At 38.4% G+C, this 21,057-nt stretch overlaps 1 protein-coding gene across 3 annotated transcripts; it reads right to left on the reverse strand.

Moving 5' to 3' along the window:
• Positions 1-3,875: 3,875 nt before the first annotated feature.
• LOC146365974 (cathepsin L-like peptidase) lies at positions 3,876-19,753 on the reverse strand. 3 transcript variants are annotated; one of them, XM_084915074.1, is made up of 14 exons: positions 19,348-19,753; positions 19,103-19,269; positions 16,530-16,700; positions 12,139-12,325; positions 11,915-12,020; positions 7,250-7,308; positions 6,318-6,362; positions 5,923-6,027; positions 5,583-5,725; positions 5,228-5,425; positions 4,940-5,131; positions 4,705-4,867; positions 4,479-4,584; positions 3,876-4,219 (listed from the first exon to the last, which is right to left on the reverse strand). In XM_084915074.1, exons 8-14 carry the CDS (start codon positions 6,020-6,022, stop codon positions 4,120-4,122), a joined length of 1,002 nt encoding a protein of 333 aa, XP_084771200.1. In that variant the 5' UTR covers positions 6,023-6,027; positions 6,318-6,362; positions 7,250-7,308; positions 11,915-12,020; positions 12,139-12,325; positions 16,530-16,700; positions 19,103-19,269; positions 19,348-19,753; the 3' UTR covers positions 3,876-4,119. The 3 variants fall into 3 exon arrangements, with proteins under 3 accessions (XP_084771200.1, XP_084771198.1, XP_084771201.1); XM_084915072.1 differs by having other exon boundaries at positions 6,318-7,308; XM_084915075.1 differs by lacking the exons at positions 11,915-12,020; positions 12,139-12,325; positions 16,530-16,700; positions 19,103-19,269; positions 19,348-19,753 and having other exon boundaries at positions 7,250-9,374.
• Positions 19,754-21,057: the final 1,304 nt, after the last annotated feature.

The following is a 21,057-nucleotide window of genomic DNA, read 5'->3' on the forward strand; positions in this document are numbered from 1 at the left end:
GAGGCAGGGTCTCACAATGGTTTTACCCGAGACCTCTGCTGATAATGACCCATACTCTTTTTCATACCTTGGCTCATGTGATCAGTCATATGATCAATAGTGGGTCAAGGACCCTCTTAAGGGACAACTCCCACTAGGGTTAAGAATCTGGGACTCTCTACCATTTGGTTTTATAGCTGAAAACGCTTCTTTTATAAGTGAACGTCTTCCAGAAACTTAAAGAAGTGTAGTCACTCTTTAGATTACCATGACCGTGATACCTGGGAACCTACACAGACAGCCTGTGTGAGGTATGTACTATATATGAGGGATTGTTGTGTGAATGTGCTTAACTTGATTCAATCTGGGATCCAGGATGTGCAACTAAGGGAATGATGAAGAATTTGTCTTCTTCTTCTTATTATTATTTCTGCTGGTTACCACAGCGGGTTATCTGCCTCAATCTCACCCTATCCCAAGCATCTCTGTCAACCCAGTCCTCTGCATGGATTCCTTCACTACATCCATTAATTTTCTCTGTGATGTTCTTCTTTTCCTCCTGCCTGGCAGCTCCATTTTCAAAACCCTTTGTCCAGTATATTAATTATCCCTCTTCTGCTCATGTCCAAGCTATCTAACCCTTGCCTCTCCAACTTTGTCTCCACTCCCAGTGAAAGCCTCTGCATCGTCATACTGTCACTGCACCAGTGCCACCATCTCCAAATGTTGAAAAAGTGAAAAATTCTTCCATCTAAACAAAACACGTCTGGTCTTATTGGGTTTTGTTCTACTTTTGTTCTGGTTTTGCAAGTAAAGGTTAAAAACAAAAAAGGAAAAAAACAAACAAATTGTGTAACATTATTTTATATGTGCCTGTAGTGATGAGGAGCAAAGTGAAATTAAGTTTTATTCACAAAGAAGATGTAAATAACTTGAGAAAATGATCTGCACACCAACATAAGCAAGTCTTAACTGTGTCACCTTAATTAATCATTGTTCATATTATGTATTTATCAGTGAAAGTGAGTGATTATGCACCTCAAATAAGAGAGGTAAAAAAACAAAAGTGAACCTCTAACTTCAACCGGTGTTGCCTGTCAAACATGTGATCCCGTAAAGACAGTTTTTGTTGTCAACATTCTTCCTGCTACAGGTGACGGGAATATACATCCAGTGAATTCTAAGCAGTCAGGTATGTTTGGCAGTGACACTGAAGGCACATTGTGTCATCTCTCTGATGCATGCTGACATAAGCTCAAATGTTTGTTTCTTTCTGTTGATGTGCAGCACTTTGCTGTGTTAAGCAACACTGGAAAAAATCCTATTGTCTTGTTTTTTGAAATCCTATTTTAAAAAAAACCAAAACACTAAAATGATAACAATATAATAAAATGTCGATGTTTTTGTTGCAGCATGCTGACGTCAGCATTCTGTTGTGAAGTCTACCAGAAATCCACAAAAAATTGTGGGTAACATAAAATATTTCCTGATTTTCACATTTGATCTAACCGTGATCCAGTTTTTATCTAAATTAAATCAGCTCGAGGTGTTAATTGTATCTACCATCACACAATATTCTAAAATGATGGCTTGAACACCGTGAAGGCTCGATTGCTAACAAAAAAACAGAAAGTAATACACTCCCTCCCTTCAGGAGAACAGTAACCCTTGTAGGTGAAGAAATAGATTAGAAATAAAATAACACAATTAACTAGGTACAATATAATCAGAATCATTTTTCACATTCAATGTTGCTGTGACGTAAGCCTGTAGTCACATGCAGTGATGCTTCTTGACATTGATGATTGTGATTTCAAAGACTTGCTTTCAAAATTTTAAGCCAAGAACTGTAACGTTTTCTTTTGTGCAAATGCCAAATAACAATGAATTATTGAGATTGTAGTAAGCACTCTATGATTGCCACACAAAGTGTCTGCGTGAGTGTTGAACCACCTATGTGTGTCAGTTGGTTTTAGGCTCTTCAATCTTCATTTCTGCTCAGACGTACTCAGTGTAAACAGAGCATAACAGAAAGAAGCTGTCAGTCATCAATCACTACCACCAGGAATCCACAGGCCCTGCTTGTTCTTAAAACTAACTCATCACCTTATCTTAGAAAATCTCATCAAGAATGTGCGACAAAGGTTAAAGAGAAGTTTTTTTTGTCTAAATTTGTGTCTTAATGTCTCACGCGCTATTCTTCATCTATCTTTAAAAAAAGAAAATAATCTATAAGATACAATTTTATGTGTACCTGTAGTGATGATAAGGAAAGGTCAGACCGATTTGTAAAGAGAATCAAATTAAAGGTTAATTATGTCCACATAACTGAGTGATTTTAAACATGAAGCATGAGCAGAGGAAGAAAAGTGGATGAACTATGTAAAGTTCATAAACTGAAACTTTAGCTTGTTATTAAACCAGTGGAGCCTGTCAAACATGTTTTAATGTAAAGAGTGTTTTTGCTGTTACTGTCATCCATATGTTTCCTTCCTCAGTTCCCATTCATACACGTTCAGTTTTCATGTTGAAACCATCCTGTCCTGCCCCACTCTACACATGTGCATATGTAGCAAATAACTGAAAACTGCACAGTGTTTAAATTGGCCTCTAACACATCAACTGACCAGAACTAACTGCATATGAGTTAATAAGGACTTTTGGACATTGTGGGCATAAAGAAGATGAACTTGTCACGTGGCTGAGCTTCATAAACAAGTTTGGGGAATTTAACAAAGCTTTCAACCACGTTTCATTAAATACAATCACATACTGACTTTTTCTGTTTAAATCCACTGTGGGGTGTAGAGAAGAAAAATGACAAAAACTGTGTTTTCCAGCAAATTATGGACCTAACCTAGTGCAAACTGCATTCTCAAAACTCTTTCGTTAATAAGTGTTGTCAAGTATCTGAGACAACAATTAAAATATACATTTATTTTCAAATTTGTACACAATGTTTCACACAAATGATGCCATGTTGTGAACAAGTGAGGTCAGGTGGAAGGTCTTCTTTGCTATCAAATCATTTTTGTAGAGCTCTGAGGTGGTTTGGAGAAACCGGAGAACGTTTGTTAGATGGCATGTGGGCAAACAGTGTTGCTTAACAAGGCTTGTCGAACTATGCTATGATGTGCTAACAGAAATAATCTATAATACCTTAGCCTGCCTATAAGCCATAGTCTTAGCACATGTAATAAAGTGACAAAAACGTATTAATAAGTATATATAATGTTTATTTTAATTAAAGTAAATTATTGGATATATATAATGTGACCCAATAGTGAACACTGTCATAATAATCTCTCCAAATGACAAAGAAAAATCGAAATCCTGTCATGACTGACCTTTGACATGTGCTAACTTTTATTCCAAAAAGGAAGAGCCAAATGTGCATTACTTACTGTTTTGCATCATTTAATGATTTTAATGTTTTGTATCATTTAATGGCAATTATGTGATGCATCCATTAGGCGTCTGCAGGTTGTGCAAAATGCTGCAGAGCGTTTTTTAACTGGAGCAGAAAAGTCTGAGCACATTACCACCATTTTAATTTCACTCCACTGGCAACCTGTATGTTTTAGGATCGTTTTTTAAGTTCTTTTATTTGTTTTTAAATCTCTTAATGGCCTGTCATGACTGACCTTTAACATGTGCTAACTTTAGTTCTGAAAAGGAACAGCCAAATGTGCATCACTTAATGTTTTGCATACTATTGTATCATTTAATGTCAATTATGCAATAACTATTGTCAATATGTGTCTCAATTAAACAAAAATATCATCCATCTAGAGGAGAAACTGGGGGTTACTCAGTCAGTCATCTTTGTTCTCTTGGAAACTTAAAATCTGTCCTCACAGTGGACTGATCCACTTATTAAGCTACACACGAGCAACAAAGTGAAACAGACAAAAGTAAATGTTTACATCTCAGTTTATTTACTTTTTGTACATGCAATTATATATTTCGACCACATTGAAGAAAATCCTAGACTAGCACTAACCTGGATTGAATGAATCTTAAATGTTCACATATATTTAGATTCATCTTAAATGTTTAAGTAAACAAATGTTTAAGATTAACATGAGTACATTTTGTTCAAATGGAAAAACAAATGTAGCTGAGTTTGTTTCCACCTCTTCAGACCAGAGGGTAGCTTGCTACACTAGCAATCCCACACTGGTTATATTTGTTCCTGCTCATCTTAATGTATCCCTTCTCTCCCCATCTGAGACCCCAGCTGCAGAAAGAAACAAATTGCACAGTTTAACATCCAAGACCCCAGCTACAGAAAGACAGAAAATAACAACATTTAGCAGGTAAAACTCAGTTATGTTCACACTAATAGTTGAACAGCATGCGGCGACATAATGATCTGTATTACGTTGTGAAACCACAAATAAGATGCCTTTATATGCAGCTGTGCATCAGCACTCAGTGAATGTTAGCAGGAATGAAGCGCATGAATTCAAATATGAGCATCACCTGTGGGTATTTACCTGTTCTTGACCAGCCAGTAGTCATGTCCATTCTCAGTACCATAACCCACAACCAGCACAGCATGGTTCAATACTGTGCTGCTGCACCCAGGTTCATCATACACTCCTTTAAATACAGGTGAATTAGACTGACAGGTGTAAAGAACAAATAAAACACTTCTCAGTTCTTGTAATATTTGAAGATATTTTTCTTGGCACTTTCAAAACAATGTGTTAATGTCTGCACCTGATGTATAGAACTGGAAGGAATCTTGAACATTAATGGCCACAGAAACCGGTCCGATGGTAGCCACAGCCTCCTTCAGGGCTTCTTCATCATATTTTTCCACATAAGCATAGCCAGTGCATGTGGCTCCAACACTTGTAGGGTTGTAACGGCATGATCCATCCTAGTTGAGAAGTGATTTACATCAACAAGAGAGCTGACGTGATATGTTTTTGACATATTGCTGCCCATTTACCTTAGCCTCATAAGGGTAGGACTGCTCAGTGTCAATTCCTCCATTGGCTTTGATGTACTGGAAGGCATAGTACATCCAGCCTCCATTACAACCCTGGTTGCCAAAGCTCTGAGAGCAGTCGACCAACTGCTGCTCACTCAGAGACACCAGCGTTCCCGTCTTCCTGAAGTGCTGACCCTCCAGTGCGCCAGTCTGCAACAAGAATGAGTCAGTTTGAAACCAGACAACAGTTGAGCAAAGTTTCCCGCTTTACAAAAACGAGGAAGACTGATTCCTGTATAGACTTACTGTGCTGAAGGCCCAGCAGGAGCCACACTGCTTCTGATCCTTGACTTCAGTGACATATCCCTTATCCCTCCAGTCAACAGTGTCGGGCAGATCAGTACCTTCAGGCAGCCGGAGAAAGGTAGAACCACGGCGAGGCAGAGAAGCATTGAAGGAGCCGAGGCAGCCCTGGGAAACCAGCTTTATGTACTCTTCATTTTCCTGATGAAGAAGAACAAAATTCATGTTTTTTTAAAATTCAAAATGTATTTGTTTTTGTCCTTATATGCCAATGCAATCAAGACTACTGATGACTATTCAAATAATGAATTTTGATGTGTCATTTTGAAACCTGACTGGCTTCTGTTTCTGCACATACCATGTCAGCAAAGTAGGTCATACCAAGCCGGTAGGATTTGAAGCCCTGATCAGCCAAGATGTTGTGCATTAGCACAAGTTTGCGGTTGGTGAGCCAGATCTGCTTCCGGTGAATCTCCTCTGATGGAGAATCGTAGGATTTTCCTGTCAGTCGGAAAAGTGAAATATCAGAAACAGAATAAAAGAAAATCACGTGTAATCGATCATTAATGAATACAAATCTCACTTAGGCTAAAAGAGTTTCTGTTATTTGAGAAAATATTTTATACACCACAAAACATGATCAGAGCTTCTGGCAAAAAGGAAAAATGAGAAAGTAGAGAAAGAGTCTGCTGTCTCACCAAACTTGAGCTTCCAGGCGTGAAACTCCAGATCTTCCAGAGAGATGCTGGCACAGCTGGATACAGCCAGAACAGCAGAAACAACAAGCAGCAACTTCATCTTGACTGAACACAAGCAGAAAAAGACAGAAATGATTTGTGACTTACAGGAAATCACACAGGCAGTTTCTGATATTTTTCACATCAGCATTAAAATATTTTCTGTCAAGATGCTGGATGTCATTTTCATATTACCGTACTATGTGCTCTATGTCTCAGTTTCTTTGAGTTTCTGTTTATTTTCTTCCTGTAATTCTTTCTCAAATTAATGACTCTTTTTTTAATTTCTACTTGTGCATTACTGAAAGTGTATTTGGACCTGTCTATGTGTTGTCATCTGTGCTGCAACTTCTTACCTGTCTCGTTGTCTTTGTCTGTTGTGAAGACTGAAGAATAACCACCTGTGTGAGATACAGCTCTGTGTCAGAGAGGTGTTTTTATTTACCTGACTACCGGTTATGATTACTTCATACCAGTCAGTCAGGTGTTTTTCAACAGCTCTTCAAAGAAGAGAAGGAATGTTAGGCACTGAAATAGAAAAAGGTGGAGCTATACATTAAGAGGAGGATCGCATAGTGCCACAAATTTAAGAAAACGTTTTATTCAGCCTCAGCAAAAACAAGGAACTTAAGTGTCATGAATCATCAGGAGGACATGATCAGCGTTTCAGTAGCTTGTTGCAGGATTTGACAATGTTAAGATTTCACAGAACGTCTGGCTTTTTACACCTCTCACAGTTGTTCACTGAAGTGATTAGGTGGAGGACCCTTCATGACAATCAGCATTCCTTGGTCTTCTTTGGTCTCACAAAGTTTTTGCAGGTGTTTCTGGGCTCAGTGACAAAACAGTCCTAGACTGATATATATTGTGACTATTCAAACGGACAAAAAAGGCTGTGGTATATTTCTCCTGTTGGTCTACTTAAAAACACTATTCTCTAAATGCCACTACTCTGAAATTTGATTTTATTCATTGAAAATGTCTTTTCCCCTATTGAAATGTGGCATAGATACCTCTGTTTGATCTTCCATTGGTGTATTCAGTTTTGCCTCTTTTGGCCCGATCCTGTTATAATGTAATGTGTTCCTTGATAATAAGGATATACTTTGTCATCAGTGTTCAGCTGCTGTCCATCCCACTGGGGTGAAGCTTCATGTGTCTCATCTAGTGCTCATCTGCAAGCAATCAGTGGGAGAGCTACTTAAACCTGTGCAACCTGCTTTTACTCGGCAGTTCGTTATGCTCTCCATGGCGGTAACTAGCGTAGTGGCATAACTTGCCATTATACCTCGAATACACTGGAAATTCCCACGGACCTCCCCTCCTCAGGGCCTTCAAAGCCTGGACCTGGAAGTAAGCAGAATACACTCACCAGCAAAAGACTCTGAGTTGACTCATTATCCATACAATAACTCCGTCTCTATCTGTTACAGGATCCCTTTTGCCTCTCTGTCTCTCGCCGTGACCCCCTCTGTGATCCAGCTCCCTTCTCAGCTCCATTCACCACTCCCCATAGCCATTTCTAATCTGGCTCACAAACTCTGCTGTCAAATAAATACTCTTGTAAATAGTTTCCTCTGCGTCTTGGTGTCTGCATTTGGGTCCACTCCTTGGCGAACTTTCAGTTCATGAGATTGTGTGTGTTACACTTTGTTGTGTGACTTAATAACCATGCAGTGGTTTTCATCATTAGAAACTGTGCTAATTAATCTACTTTTATCCACACAGAGATTTTTGAGTGATTGAGTGATTTTTCTTTCTATTCAGTTTTCTGCAGACTTTTGTGTTTCCAAGAAAATAAAGCTGATTAACCTGCTCTGTAGAGCCTCCGTGGATGACTTTTTCACTGAGAAATGTCTTATTAGATTTTAAAAATCATGACAAGTTCAAATTTGTCACAAAATGATGCAGTGATATAAAAAAAGTTAGCACAAGTCAAAGGTCAAAATTCACATTTTATTTGATTTAAAAATCATAAAACATTATAGACTATAGATTTGGATGAAGTAAATGAAGTCAATATGTGATGAGTAAATTGTTACTCATCACATATTTTGAATCCACAGTTCCTGTTTGTAATTTAACCTAACTTGTCACCTTATCTTGGAAAATCTCATCAAGAATGTCTGACAAAAGTTAAAGAGAAGAAGTTGTTGTAGTGGGTGAAGTGGGGGAAGTTTTTTCTTCAACTGTTTTTGAAAAAAGAAATTTGAAAAAAGACAAACTATATCACTTTATTTTATGTGTACCTGTAGTGATGATGAGCAAAGGTCAGACTGATTTGTAAAGAGAATCAAATTAAAGGTTTTAGACACTAAAGAAAACATAAGCAGCTGAAAATGATATGCACACCAATATAAAAAAGGCTGAACTGTGATCACTCTGATTACTCATATCATTTATTATGTCCGTATAACTGAGTGATTTTAAACATGAAGCACGAGCAGAGGAAGAACTTTGACGGAAAATTTAACTTGTGATTAAACCAGTGCAGCTTGTCAGACGTGTTTTGACTGTTTTTGCCATTGCTGTCATCCATTTCTTTCCCTTCTCAGTTCTCAGAATTACACTGTCATTGAATTTCTAATCAACCAACATGTCCTGTTCCACTTTTTGAAAATAAATGTTAATAAAAAACACTCTAATAGTGTCACAATCCAGGCCGCAGATTGTGTGGAGGTTGTGGTGTGTGTAACCAGATGCAGATGAGTGAGGTAGAATTAAACTTTAACAAAAAGCGAGCACGTCTTGTCGCTGAAAACGAAAACATAAACCAAAAGAAAGGAAAAAGGAAGGAAGAAACTAACATAAAACTTGAACTGGGAAAATAAGTGCATGAAACATGAAATCCCCGAACACATGGAACATAGAAACACAGGGAAGGTTAACCGACGATCTTGACAATGAACAAAGGGAAACTCACACAATAAATGCACATGAAGGTGATGAGGGAAGTGGAAACACACAGGGAACACAGCTGGAACGAGTTAAGGCGTAACGAGACAAAGGAATTAAAACAGAACACACTGAACACAAGATGAGAGACTGTCAAAATAAAACAGGAAACGTGCAGATTAAGACACATAGTCTTGACACTGGGACCAAGAAACAGACATGGAAACGGAACTGGGAGAGGAAAACAATGACATGACTGGGACGTGGAGTGAGGGACACAGAGGGAGCGGGAGATGACGGGCTGGGGAGAACATGCACAACTCAGACAAGGGAGACATGGAATGAAACATGGGAACAGAAAAGGGAGACACGGACAAAACTTAAAGAACATACACAGACTCTCACAGGAGACACAAAAGGAACCTGACACAAGAATGCATAACCTAGACCAGTGGTGTCCAACTCCAGGCCTCGAGGGCCGGTGTCCTGCAGATTTAGATGTGTCCTTGATCCATCACAGCTGATTTAAATGGCTAAATTACCTCCTCAACATGTCTTGAAGTTCTCCAGAGGCCTGGTAATGAACTAATCATTTGATTCAGGTGTGTTGACCCAGGGTGAGATATAAAACCTTGAGGCCTGCAGGACACCGGCCCTCGAGGCCTGGAGTTTGCCAAACCTGACTAAGGCGAACAAGAAAACCTTCAGAATCATATGACTAACAAAACTCGAAGGCTGACTGAGACACTGAAACTTAACCCATCTTAAAAATACAAAAGTCACAAATCCCCAATGACCTCAAAACTAAAGAATAGAAAACTAAAACATGACAACACAAAGAAATCACACCATAAACTCAAAATGCTGAGACAACTGACCCAGAACCATGACAGACATAAACATATGTAGTGCATAACTGGAAACCGTATAGTCTTTATATAGGTCTCTAACACGTTAAGTAACCAGACCTAACTGTATATGAGTTAGTTAGTTAGTAAGGGTGTGAGGACATAATTGGAGGAATGTCAAGCAGCTTTCAATAAATGTAATTACATAGTGATTGTTTGCTTAATAGTCAACTCTGGGGTCTAGAGAGGCAAAACAGTGTCTTCTCCAACAAACTGTGCAAGCTACATTATGAAAGGTTGTTTGTTAATAAGTGCCATTAAACAGCTGAGATCAACAAAGACACTATTCATAATATACATTTATTTTCAAATTAATACAACACTTTTAATTACAAATGATGCCATGTTCTATACATATGGACTAGGGCTGGGTATCGTCACTGATTTCTAGAATCGATTTGATTCCGATTCACAAGGTCCCGAATCGATTTGATCCACAATTCGATTTAATTCGATTCGATTTGATTCAATCTGGGAAATTTTGCCTCAGACAGTCAGAAATATTATAATTCAGATCAGTACATTTACATATTTTTGTATCTATAAAAAGGAAGCTGACACTCGCAAGACTTTATCAAAGGTGTGAGCATCACAGCAGATGGCTTTGTGTCAAAGTAGCTGAAGATAAAACACAGAAAAACATGAAGGTGATTTTCCTGGCCTGGGATTTCTGCAGTACATCAAAAATGAAAGAAAACCATTAATCAACATATGAACATTACCTCTGAAGTTACAGCGGTTTTATTAGAGACACGGCTAAGCGTTTTGCATTTTGCATAATTTTAAAAAGTTTAAATTTGTTCAGGAGCCCATTGAACAGCAGAAATTAGGTTTTCTTTTCGGAAGTAAGTAAAAGGGAAAAAAGCGTATTAGCTGTGCTCGACAAGCCCAGGCTCATCAAATTATGCTTGATTATGACTATTTAACTTTGCACACTTGACAGTTGGCTGCTTTAAATTTCTATTGTCTTTTTTACATAACAGTCAGCCAGCCTCCATTACGGTGTTATATGTCCACATCACCTTTCAGTTTTATGTCTCTGTCCTTTCCTGCATGTGATCAATGAATGTAAAAAAAAATAATTCAAACCACAACATGCTGAAGGAAGTAAAACTCTAACTGAGGGGTAAAAGCACAAAACGTTAAATTCAGACAGGAGAATCCAGAGAGGAGACATTCATCTACAAAAGTTTTCAGTTTATATCTTTCATCTGATGTTTGCAAACCAAAGGCCATAGAAGCAGGAAGTATTTGAGACTGCTTCTGAAACATCAGACTTTTGAACAACATAAATGGTTTATTTAGAATTATTTATGTTGACTGAAACTAGCTTATGAACCCAAAATAATGTCACGATGTTTGCTTTGCGCATGACTTGTACTCCGCATTTCTACTTTAACCACAGATTGGAGTATTTGTTATTATTAACAGCTTTTCCAGCTTTTTTTAACAGGCATGCTTTTGCATCTTTAGTCATTTAAAAAAAATAGAGAGAGATAGACACAGAGTCCACCAAATTTTCTCTTCAATGAAACTAAAATGTAATCCATGCAGACTCTACACTAAAAGCTTGAGGCTAATCAGCTAATCTGATTTGTAAAAATCTTTGGATTGACCAACAGACAACAGATTCTACATCTAAATTCCACTGCATGGTTATTAAGCCACGCACCACCAACAAAGTAAAACACACAAAAGTAAATTTTCACATCTTAGTGTCAAACATTTATTTATTTACATGTGTTTGCAGTCATTATAAGGTTAGTCCATTAAACACAAACGACACACCAGAAACCGAACCAGAAATAAAACTTAAAAAAGATCATTTGATTTTTAAGTAAATTATATGCCCCCTGCCCCTTATTTCCATCTGTTCAGATCAAAGGGTAACTTGCAAAACTAGCAATTGAAATTGTTCCTGCTCATCCTAATGTAGCCCATCTCTCCCCATCCAAGACCCCACTGCCCCAGAAAGAAACAAATGAACAGCATTCAGCAGCTAAAACTCAGCTGTGTTCACATTAATAGTTTAACCTCATGTGAAGACATAACAATCTGATTAACAAAAGATGCCTTTTGTAGCTGTGTATCAGCACTCGGCGGATGTTAGCAGGAATGAAGTGCATGAATTAAAACATGTCGGTATTTACCTGTTCTTGATCAGCCAGGAGTCATGTCCTTTGTAAGAACCGTAACCCACAGCGAGCACACCACGGTCCAAATCGGTGCTGCTGCACGCAGGTTCATCGTACATGCCTTAAAATACATGTTAGTTAGGGGTGACTGATGGTGACTGATGGGTTTAAAATAACAAGAAAAAAAATATTTCTTGTTTTATTTGAAGATACTTTCAAAAGTGTTTTAATGATTGTACCTGATTGGTAGAATTGGAAGGACTCATGAGAAGCACCAATGGCCACAGAAACCGGTCTAATGATGACCACAGCCTCCTTCAGGGCTTCTTCATGTTATCTACCTGACTACCTGTTATGATTGCTTCATACAAGTCAGTCGGCAGAGGTGGGGGGCAGCTCTTGAAGGAAGATAAGGAATGCCAGGCACTGAAATAGAAAAAGGTGGAGCTATACATCAAGAGGATGATCGCATGACGCCGCTCATTTAAGGAAGTGTTTTATGCAGCCTCAGCAAGAATGAGGAACTTAAGTGTCATGAATCATCACGAGGGCATGATCAGCTTCTCAGCAGTTTGTTGCAGGATTTGAAAATGTTAAGATTTCACAGAATGTCTGGCTTTCTTACACCTCTCACAGTTGTTCACTGAAGTGATTAGGTGGAGGAACCTTCATGACAGTCAGCATTCCTTGGTCTTCTTTGGTCTGAATGAGTTTTTGCAGGTGTTTCTGGGCTAAGTGACAAAACAGTCCTAGACTTAAATATATTGTGACCAACATCTTGAAAGGCAGTGGTATATTTCTCCTGTTGGTCTGCTTACAAACACTCTCTTAATATCACTACTCTAAAATTAGAATTTTACAGTGAAAATGTCTTTTCCTCTTTTGAGATGTGAGATTTTGAGAATCTAACTACCTTTTACCTAAATACATTTGATGCCATTCATTCCTGAATCATAATGATAGATAAAGAAATATATAGGTCAAACTTCACATTACCAGCCACCTTCACTGAACAAATTAATTGTGCTGTAAAGAGGAGTCCAACTAAGAGGTGGACAAACATTTTTCCCATCACTTGTAAGTGGCGAAACCAGCATCCAAGGTCCTCTGCCAATTTATTCAGGTAATGTAGTTATTTTTTTATTGATTAGAAATACATAAAAATACAAACAAAAGTGTTTTTTTCCCTTTCAGGCTTGCCAGGGACACGGAGGACTGTGGTTGGCAGTTCCATTTCCCCCCACTAGTGTCTTCCCAGAAGCAAACTCTGCCACACACTAAAGACCTTTTTCATACAAATACACAAGCACCAGGGACTCACTATGTGCAGTAACCTCGAATGTCTACATCTACATATATCTGTCCCATGGGCTCTTATGTTATTCATATCACTGGTAGCTTTTTGTTCATTATTTCTAAATTTTGAATTCCATTATACACATTTTTTGTGTGATTTAGTTGTCAGTTGTTTAGGTTGTTGTAGTGCTGTGTCACTGTGGACTTTATTATTTAATTTTTCCTTCTCATGTTACATCATGGGGCAGCACGGCAGCACGGTAGTTAGCACTGTTGCTGCACAGCAGGAAGGTCCTGAGTTCAATTCCACCATCAGGCCGGGGTCTTTCTCTGTGGAGTTTGCATGTTCTCCGTGTTTGCGTGGGTTCCCTCCGGGTACTCCGGCTTCCTCCCACATGCAGTTTGTGGGGATAGGTTAATTGATTAATCCAAATTGCCCATAGGTGTGAATGTGAGTGTGAATGGTTGTCTGTGTCTCTATGTGTTAGCTCTGCGACAGACTGGCAACCTGTCCAGGGTGTACCCCGCCTCTCGCCCTATGACAGCTGGGATAGGCTCCAGCGCCCCCCGCGACCCTGAAAAGGATAAGTGGAAGCGAATGGATGGATGGATGTTACATCATGTCTTAGAAAAAAAGTAAACCTCTTGAATCTTGATTAATTGATCACCAGTCACACAATACATCAAATATCAGTTATATTGAATTAGTGCATACAGAGAAAACATCCAATTTCCAGTTTATCAAGCAAGCCTTACCACAATCTCTCCTCTCTTTCATACACTACTTTTGATCTCTTGAGTGTCACACATTCACATTTTTTTCACTCCTCCAAAAATACTGAATACTGGTTATGTCTGTTGAGCCACCTCTGGCGCCCTCTTGCGATGTCCCCTTGTATTGCTTGCCAGATTGTTTCTACAGACTGATCATTTCTGACAAGAGCAACATAAGCATCACTCATGCCAGTGGATTGAAAAGTGACCAAGTGATCATGGGCCACTGCAATTAACTGCCTGGGATTTTCATATAAACTTTGAACAACACAAAATCATTGAACTTCACCTTGTTGTTGAAGGCATTTCACATGTCAAACATAAACCATAAGGAAGAATACCCACTTTAAATTCTAAGGTTTTAAAAAGGGCTTAAAATGAGGTAAATTAAACCTTTGCATAAACTACAAAGCATGACATATTACACCAAGTTATTATTTAATTCTCAAAAATTCAGCCACAATGCAGAAACAGGGTTTTGAAACAGCTACTGCTTCCTTCCATAAGAAGTCTTTAGGGTGTATTTCTCTGCAAGGTGCTGAGAATTAAATGTACTTGAACCCACTCCTGTACATTCTCATTAAGCTATGACTGCTCAGTCACAGTCTAATTTGGATCAGAGTTTACATTTTTTTAGTTGGACAGAATACTACTCATCCAACATTTTATTTGATTTAAAATCCATAAAACATTATAGACTATAGATTTTGATGAAGCAAATGAAGTTAATATTTCAAGGAAAATTTTTTAGTAATCACATATTTTTGAATCCACAGGTCCTGTTTGTAATTTAAACTAACTTGTCGCCTTAGCTTGGAAAATCTCATTAAGAATGTGTGACAAAGGTTAAAGAGAATAAGTTTTTGTCTTAATTTCTATTCTTCATCTATTTAAAAAAAAAAAAAAAAAAACGAATACAAAAGACAACAAACTATATCACTTTATTTTATGTGTACCTGTAGTGATGATTGATTTTTAAAGATAATCAAATTAAAGGTTTTAGACACTAAAGAAAACATTAGCAGCTGAAAATGATATGCAAACCAATATAAAAAAGGCTGAACCTTGATCACTTTGATTACTCATATCATTTATTATGTCTGTATAACTGAGTGATGAGCAGAGGAAGAAATGAAATGGCTGAACTATGCAAAGTTCGTAAACTGAACTTTAACTTCTGAATAAACCAGTGCAACCTGTCAAACATGTTTCAATGTAAAGACTGTTATTGCTGTTACTGTCATCCACACATTTTTGTTCTCAATTTCCAGAATTACATGTTCAGTGAACTTCAGGTTGAAACCAACCTGTCCTGCCCTATTATGTCTGTTCAGTTTTTGAAAATAAATGATAATAAAAACACTATGGCATGTAGACATGGCCATATGTAGCGAATAACTGGAAACTGCACAGTGTTTAAGTTGGACTCTCACAAATTAACTGACCAGACCGAACTGTATATGAGTTATTAAGGGATTGAGGACATAATAAACATGCACAGTCAAACCCATTTTCCCACCAAAGAAGGTGAACTTCTTGAGTTGCTGAGCTTCATGAACAAGGTTTGGGGAATGTAACAAAGCCTTTCAACCAGGTTTCAATAAATGCAATCACATACTGATTGTTTTGTTTAAATTCCACTGTGGGGTGTACAGAAGCAATTTACTGAAACTATAGTTCAAGATACAAAATGTCTAACAAACATTTATTTTCAAATTAGTACATAATGGTTTAATACAAATGATGCCATGTTCTGAATAAGTGGACTGCATCTCTAGAAAGGTGGAGGTCAGGTGGAAGGTCTTCTTTGGTATTAAGTCATTTATGCAGAGCTCTGAGGTGCATTTAGAGTTAATGTTGAATGGTATATGGGCAGATATTAGATTAGCTCCCAAATAAAGGCTAACAGTTGAGGTAAGAATATTACAACCAGGAGAAGCCAAGCACAATAGTTTGCAAAATGAAAGTTTTGTTCAGCAGGTTTCAACTGAAATAAGTGGTTACACCATTAAGACCCAGATTTACTAAACCAAGAAAAATCATGTGTGTACATCTGTCTGTCTGTAATCTTTATCTCATGCAGTGTCAAAGTGCATGCAGTTGAATTTGAAACCGTTTAATTTTGTGTAATAAAACTTTATAAAGGAGAAACATTTCTTGTGCCTGACTGAGGTCTGAATATTCTTAGGCCACTCTTCTGTGGAACCAGCTTCCAGTTTGGACTTGGGACACAGACACTGTCTCTACTTTAAAGATTGGGCTTAAAACTTTCCTTTTTGCTAAATCATAAAGCTAGGGATGGATCAGGTGACCCCGAATCCTTCCTTAGTAATGCTGCAATAGGGGTAGGCTGCTGGGGGACTCCCATGATGCATTGAGTTTTTCCTTTCCAGTCGCCTTTCTCACTCACTATGTGTTAATAGACCTCTCTGCATTGAATCATACTTGTTATAGTGACTTCTTATTTTCCAAGAAGTCACTTGGATGAGTGACGAAATGTTTCTCCCTCTGAAAACACTACGTCCAGATGAACAGAATCAACTTTTGGAGATTTACTTACCTGGATGATTGCGAATGCATCAAGACCCACACTTGTTATTAATCTCTGCCTCTCTTCCACGTGTCTTTTATCCTGTCTTCCTTCTCTCTCCCCGACTGGTCGCAGCAGATGGCCACCCCTCCCTAAGCCTGGTTCTGCCGGAGGTTTCTTCCTGTTAAAAGGGAGTTTTTCCTTCCCAATACAGGGAGTGCAGAATTATTAGGCAAGTTGTATTTTTGAGGAATAATTTTATTATTGAACAACAACCATGTTCTGAATGAACCCACAAAACTCATTAATATCAAAGCTGAATGTTTTTGGAAGTAGTTTTTAGTTTTAGCTATTTTAGGGGGATATCTGTGTGTGCAGGTGACTATTACTGTGCATAATTATTAGGCAACTTAACAAAAAACAAATATATACCCATTTCAATTATTTATTTTTACCAGTGAAACCAATATAACATCTCCACATTCACAAATATACATTTCTGACATTCAAAAACAAAACAAAAACAAATCAGCGACCAATATAGCCACCTTTCTTTGCAAGGACACTCAAAAGCCTGCCATCCATGGATTCTGTCAGTGTTTTGATCTGTTCACCATCAACATTGCGTGCAGCAGCAACCACAGCCTCCCAGACACTGTTCAGAGAGGTGTACTGTTTTCCCTCCTTGTAAATCTCACATTTGATGATGGACCACAGGTTCTCAATGGGGTTCAGATCAGGTGAACAAGGGGGCCATGTCATTAGTTTTTCTTCTTTTATACCCTTTCTTGCCAGCCACGCTGTGGAGTACTTGGACGCGTGTGATGGAGCATTGTCCTGCATGAAAATCATGTTTTTCTTGAAGGATGCAGACTTCTTCCTGTACCACTGCTTGAAGAAGGTGTCTTCCAGAAACTGGCAGTAGGACTGGGAGTTGAGCTTGACTCCATCCTCAACCCGAAAAGGCCCCACAAGCTCATCTCCACCTTGCTGGCGTCTGAGTCGGACTGGAGCTCTCCGCCCTTTACCAATCCAGCCACGGGCCCATCCATCTGGCCCATCAAGACTCACTCTCATTTCATCAGTCCATAAAACCTTAGAAAAATCAGTCTTGAGATATTTCTTGGCCCAGTCTTGACGTTTCAGCTTGTGTGTCTTGTTCAGTGGTGGTCGTCTTTCAGCCTTTCTTACCTTGGCCATGTCTCTGAGTATTGCACACCTTGTGCTTTTGGGCACTCCAGTGATGTTGCAGCTCTGAAATATGGCCAAACTGGTGGCAAGTGGCATCATGGCAGCTGCACGCTTGACTTTTCTCAGTTCATGGGCAGTTATTTTGCGCCTTGGTTTTTCCACACGCTTCTTGCGACCCTGTTGACTATTTTGAATGAAATGCTTGATTGTTCGATGATCACGCTTCAGAAGCTTTGCAATTTTGAGACTGCTGCATCCCTCTGCAAGATATCTCACTATTTTTGACTTTTCTGAGCCTGTCAAGTCCTTCTTTTGACCCATTTTGCCAAAGGAAAGGAAGTTGCCTAATAATTATGCACACCTGATATACGGTGTTGATGTCATTAGACCACACCCCTTCTCATTACAGAGATGCACATCACCTAATATGCTTAATTGGTAGTAGGCTTTCGAGCCTATACAGCTTGGAGTAAGACAACATGCATGCAGAGGATGGTGTGGACAAAATACTCATTTGCCTAATAATTCTGCACTCCCTGTATTGCCCAAGTGTTTGCTCATAGAGGGTCATATGATTGTTGGGTATTTCTCTGTATGTGTTATTGTAGGGTGTACCTTACGATATAAAGCGCCTTGAGGCGACTGTTGTGATTTGGCGCTATGTAAATAAAATTGAAAATAGAAAATTTTGGTGAGTCGTCCAAATCCTTGTTCATTCTTACACAGGAGGGTAATAAGGGAAGTAAGAACACCTGGGGAAAAACCGCTGACACAAATGACCTGAACACCACAGGGGATGTACAACTAAACACGCTGAAAAAAAGAACACGAGACACTTGAAAAAACAGGACACATAATGGGACTTAGACATAACAACTTGAGCTTGACAACATGGAACATGCTCTACCATGCATAACTGTGTGCAGTCCCCTTAGCCCCACCAGCCCTGAGCTGTATTGTCTCAAAGCAGAACTTTACAAAACACTTAATTAACTAAATTTACATGGGTCAGATGTAGGGATGGGTATTGATAAGATTTTCACGATTCCGATTCCATTTTCGATTCTGTTTAACGATTCGATTCTTTATCGATTCTCTTATCGATTCTTTTTAAAAAAAGGAGAACACTAAGGTCGATTAGCTTAGAACTTTGTTTTATATCTTCTCTTTGAACGAGATAGAAATTTAGGAGTAACATGGCCTTACAAACCCAACAGTGAGATCTTAAGAGATCCAGCCTACGGCTCTTCAATGGGGTGTCACAGGGTCCCCAGGAAAAAAAAATGTAAATGTAAAATAATAAAATAAATATTCTTCTGTAGCAATAACAAAGTATAACATAAATTATTCAGTAGCAATTACACAAGAATATTCAGTAATGTCCCTGCCTATGATTACACACATTCACTTACCGAAAATCATCTGCTGTGGCAAATGGGTTCAAGCCTTTGAACACAAACTTAGTCACTGCTCGGTGACATTCGTCTATCCTGGCCTGAAAGGAGACGCTACCTGTAGACTGCAGCGAGAACTGCCAGCATCTGAGCCAGACTCTGTCTGTCTGTCTCATCACAGTCACCTAAATGCACAGTAATGGCAGGTTTTGTAATAAGGCAGATCGCGATAACATAATATGCACTGTTAGTTGATTATTTACCTGCCGCATTAACGGGAGAGGACGTGCAAACGTTACCGCTGCTGCTGGGTTGAGATTCACGAGTCCAGAGCGGAATTAAAAACACGACATTCATTTAAGGTCATCACGTGTTTTGTGAGCAAATGCTTTTGCATATTCGTAGTGTTTCCTCCCTTACATGAAATATCTACTTTGCAAGTATTGCAAGTTGCCCTGTTGTCATCCATTCTCGTAAAGTATGACCAAACTTTTGAGCGTTTAAGCCACTTAGGCGCCGTATTTCCTGCCAGGTAAATGACGTTCCGCAACGTGGTGACGTCATTCGGGGCGACTGGAATCGATAAGGGAATCGTTTGCAAAAATGGCAAACAATTCCAAGGAATTGAAACAGTGGGAACCAGTTCTCAACAAGAACCGGTTTTCGATACCCATAGTCAGATGTGTAAAAACCAGACAGGATCAGCTATTGCATCAGCGCTTGAGGATATTCTGAGGGAGGGACAAGTGAAGGTAAGGAGTTTTTTAATAAACATTTTCAATGGTTAATGGCATGATATATCACGCATTTCTCAACATCAAGCAAGATTAAATCAAGCATTGCTGAACATTTTAACAGAAGCTTTAACCTTAAAATATGAGCATCACATATTTACCTGTTCTTAACCAGCCAGTAGTCATGCCCAGTCAAAGTACCATAACCTACAAGCAGCACAGCATGGCCCAAATGTGTGCTGCTGCAGGCCGGCTCATCATACAATCCTGTAAATACATGTCAATCAGACTTACAGGTATAAAGAATAAATTAAGCACCTTCAATTTCTTTTTCTATTTGAAGATTAAATCAAGCATTGCTGAACATTTTAACAGAAGCTTTAACCTTCCTGTCGTGTTTGGGTCAAATCTGACTGATTTACAACTTAAAACAACTTAAAATCATGGTATGAGCCCTGTTTGTGCTGGAGTGATGGATTCTTTCAATAAATCCCAGAAAATCAGTTTGGTTTTGACGCTCAATTTATTTTTCCACAACAAACAGCATGTAATTAATTTGCTTAAGTGTAATGTCTTTGATGTGCTGTTTATACATATTGGTGACTCTCAAAGTTGAGCCAATGGGAACTCAATCAGAATCCATGAAATACCAAATAAATATTGAAAACCCACATGGATTTTAGAGAAATGTATCAGCAGTACATAATTTGATTTGACTGATACATTTTACCAATGATTTAATATTGTTAACATAGTAAATCCACCCACTCACACACCTGATAAGGAAGGAACAGCAAAAGCTGCATTATTCAGCCATATCATTCCATTGGTATTAATAAGTATTTAAACATTTCTAAATGAAACAAAACTGTCACTGACAACTCTACAGAAAAAGCCAGGAGATATTCAGTTAATCTGCTTTATTCTGTGTTAAACACAAAAATCTGCAGAAAACTGGATAGAAATGCATCCCACAGGGGCTGAGGATCTCTTTCTGAATAAAGCTGATTGATCAACAGATCAATATTTCCAATGGTAACATCACAAGATTGTTATTAAGTTATACCCACCACTACAGTAAAAACGCAAATGTAAATGTTTATATCGCAATGTGAAATTGCAGTTTTGGGAAAAAAGAGACTGGTTGACACCATAAAAAAAGATACTGTCTTCTAACTCAGTTAATTTAGATAAAACTAAAAAACTAATACCCATAACCACGATCCTACAGTAAGCTGT

This window comes from Perissodus microlepis, chromosome 19, assembly GCF_051167445.1.
Source record: "Perissodus microlepis isolate ML-2025 ecotype Zambia chromosome 19, ASM5116744v1, whole genome shotgun sequence".
In the NCBI taxonomy this organism is placed as follows: Eukaryota; Metazoa; Chordata; class Actinopteri; order Cichliformes; family Cichlidae; genus Perissodus; species Perissodus microlepis.

Bases quoted from the DNA above. Each gene is read 5' to 3' on its own strand.
- LOC146365974 (XM_084915074.1), bottom strand. From the start codon at position 6,022: ATGAAGTTGCTGCTTGTTGTTTCTGCTGTTCTGGCTGTATCCAGCTGT. The intron at 5,426-5,582 runs GTATGTGCAGAA...CTTCTTCATCAG, and splicing joins TGACCTACTTTGCTGACATG to GAAAATGAAGAGTACATAAA. The intron at 5,132-5,227 runs GTAAGTCTATAC...TTCTTGTTGCAG, and splicing joins CCTGCTGGGCCTTCAGCACA to ACTGGCGCACTGGAGGGTCA.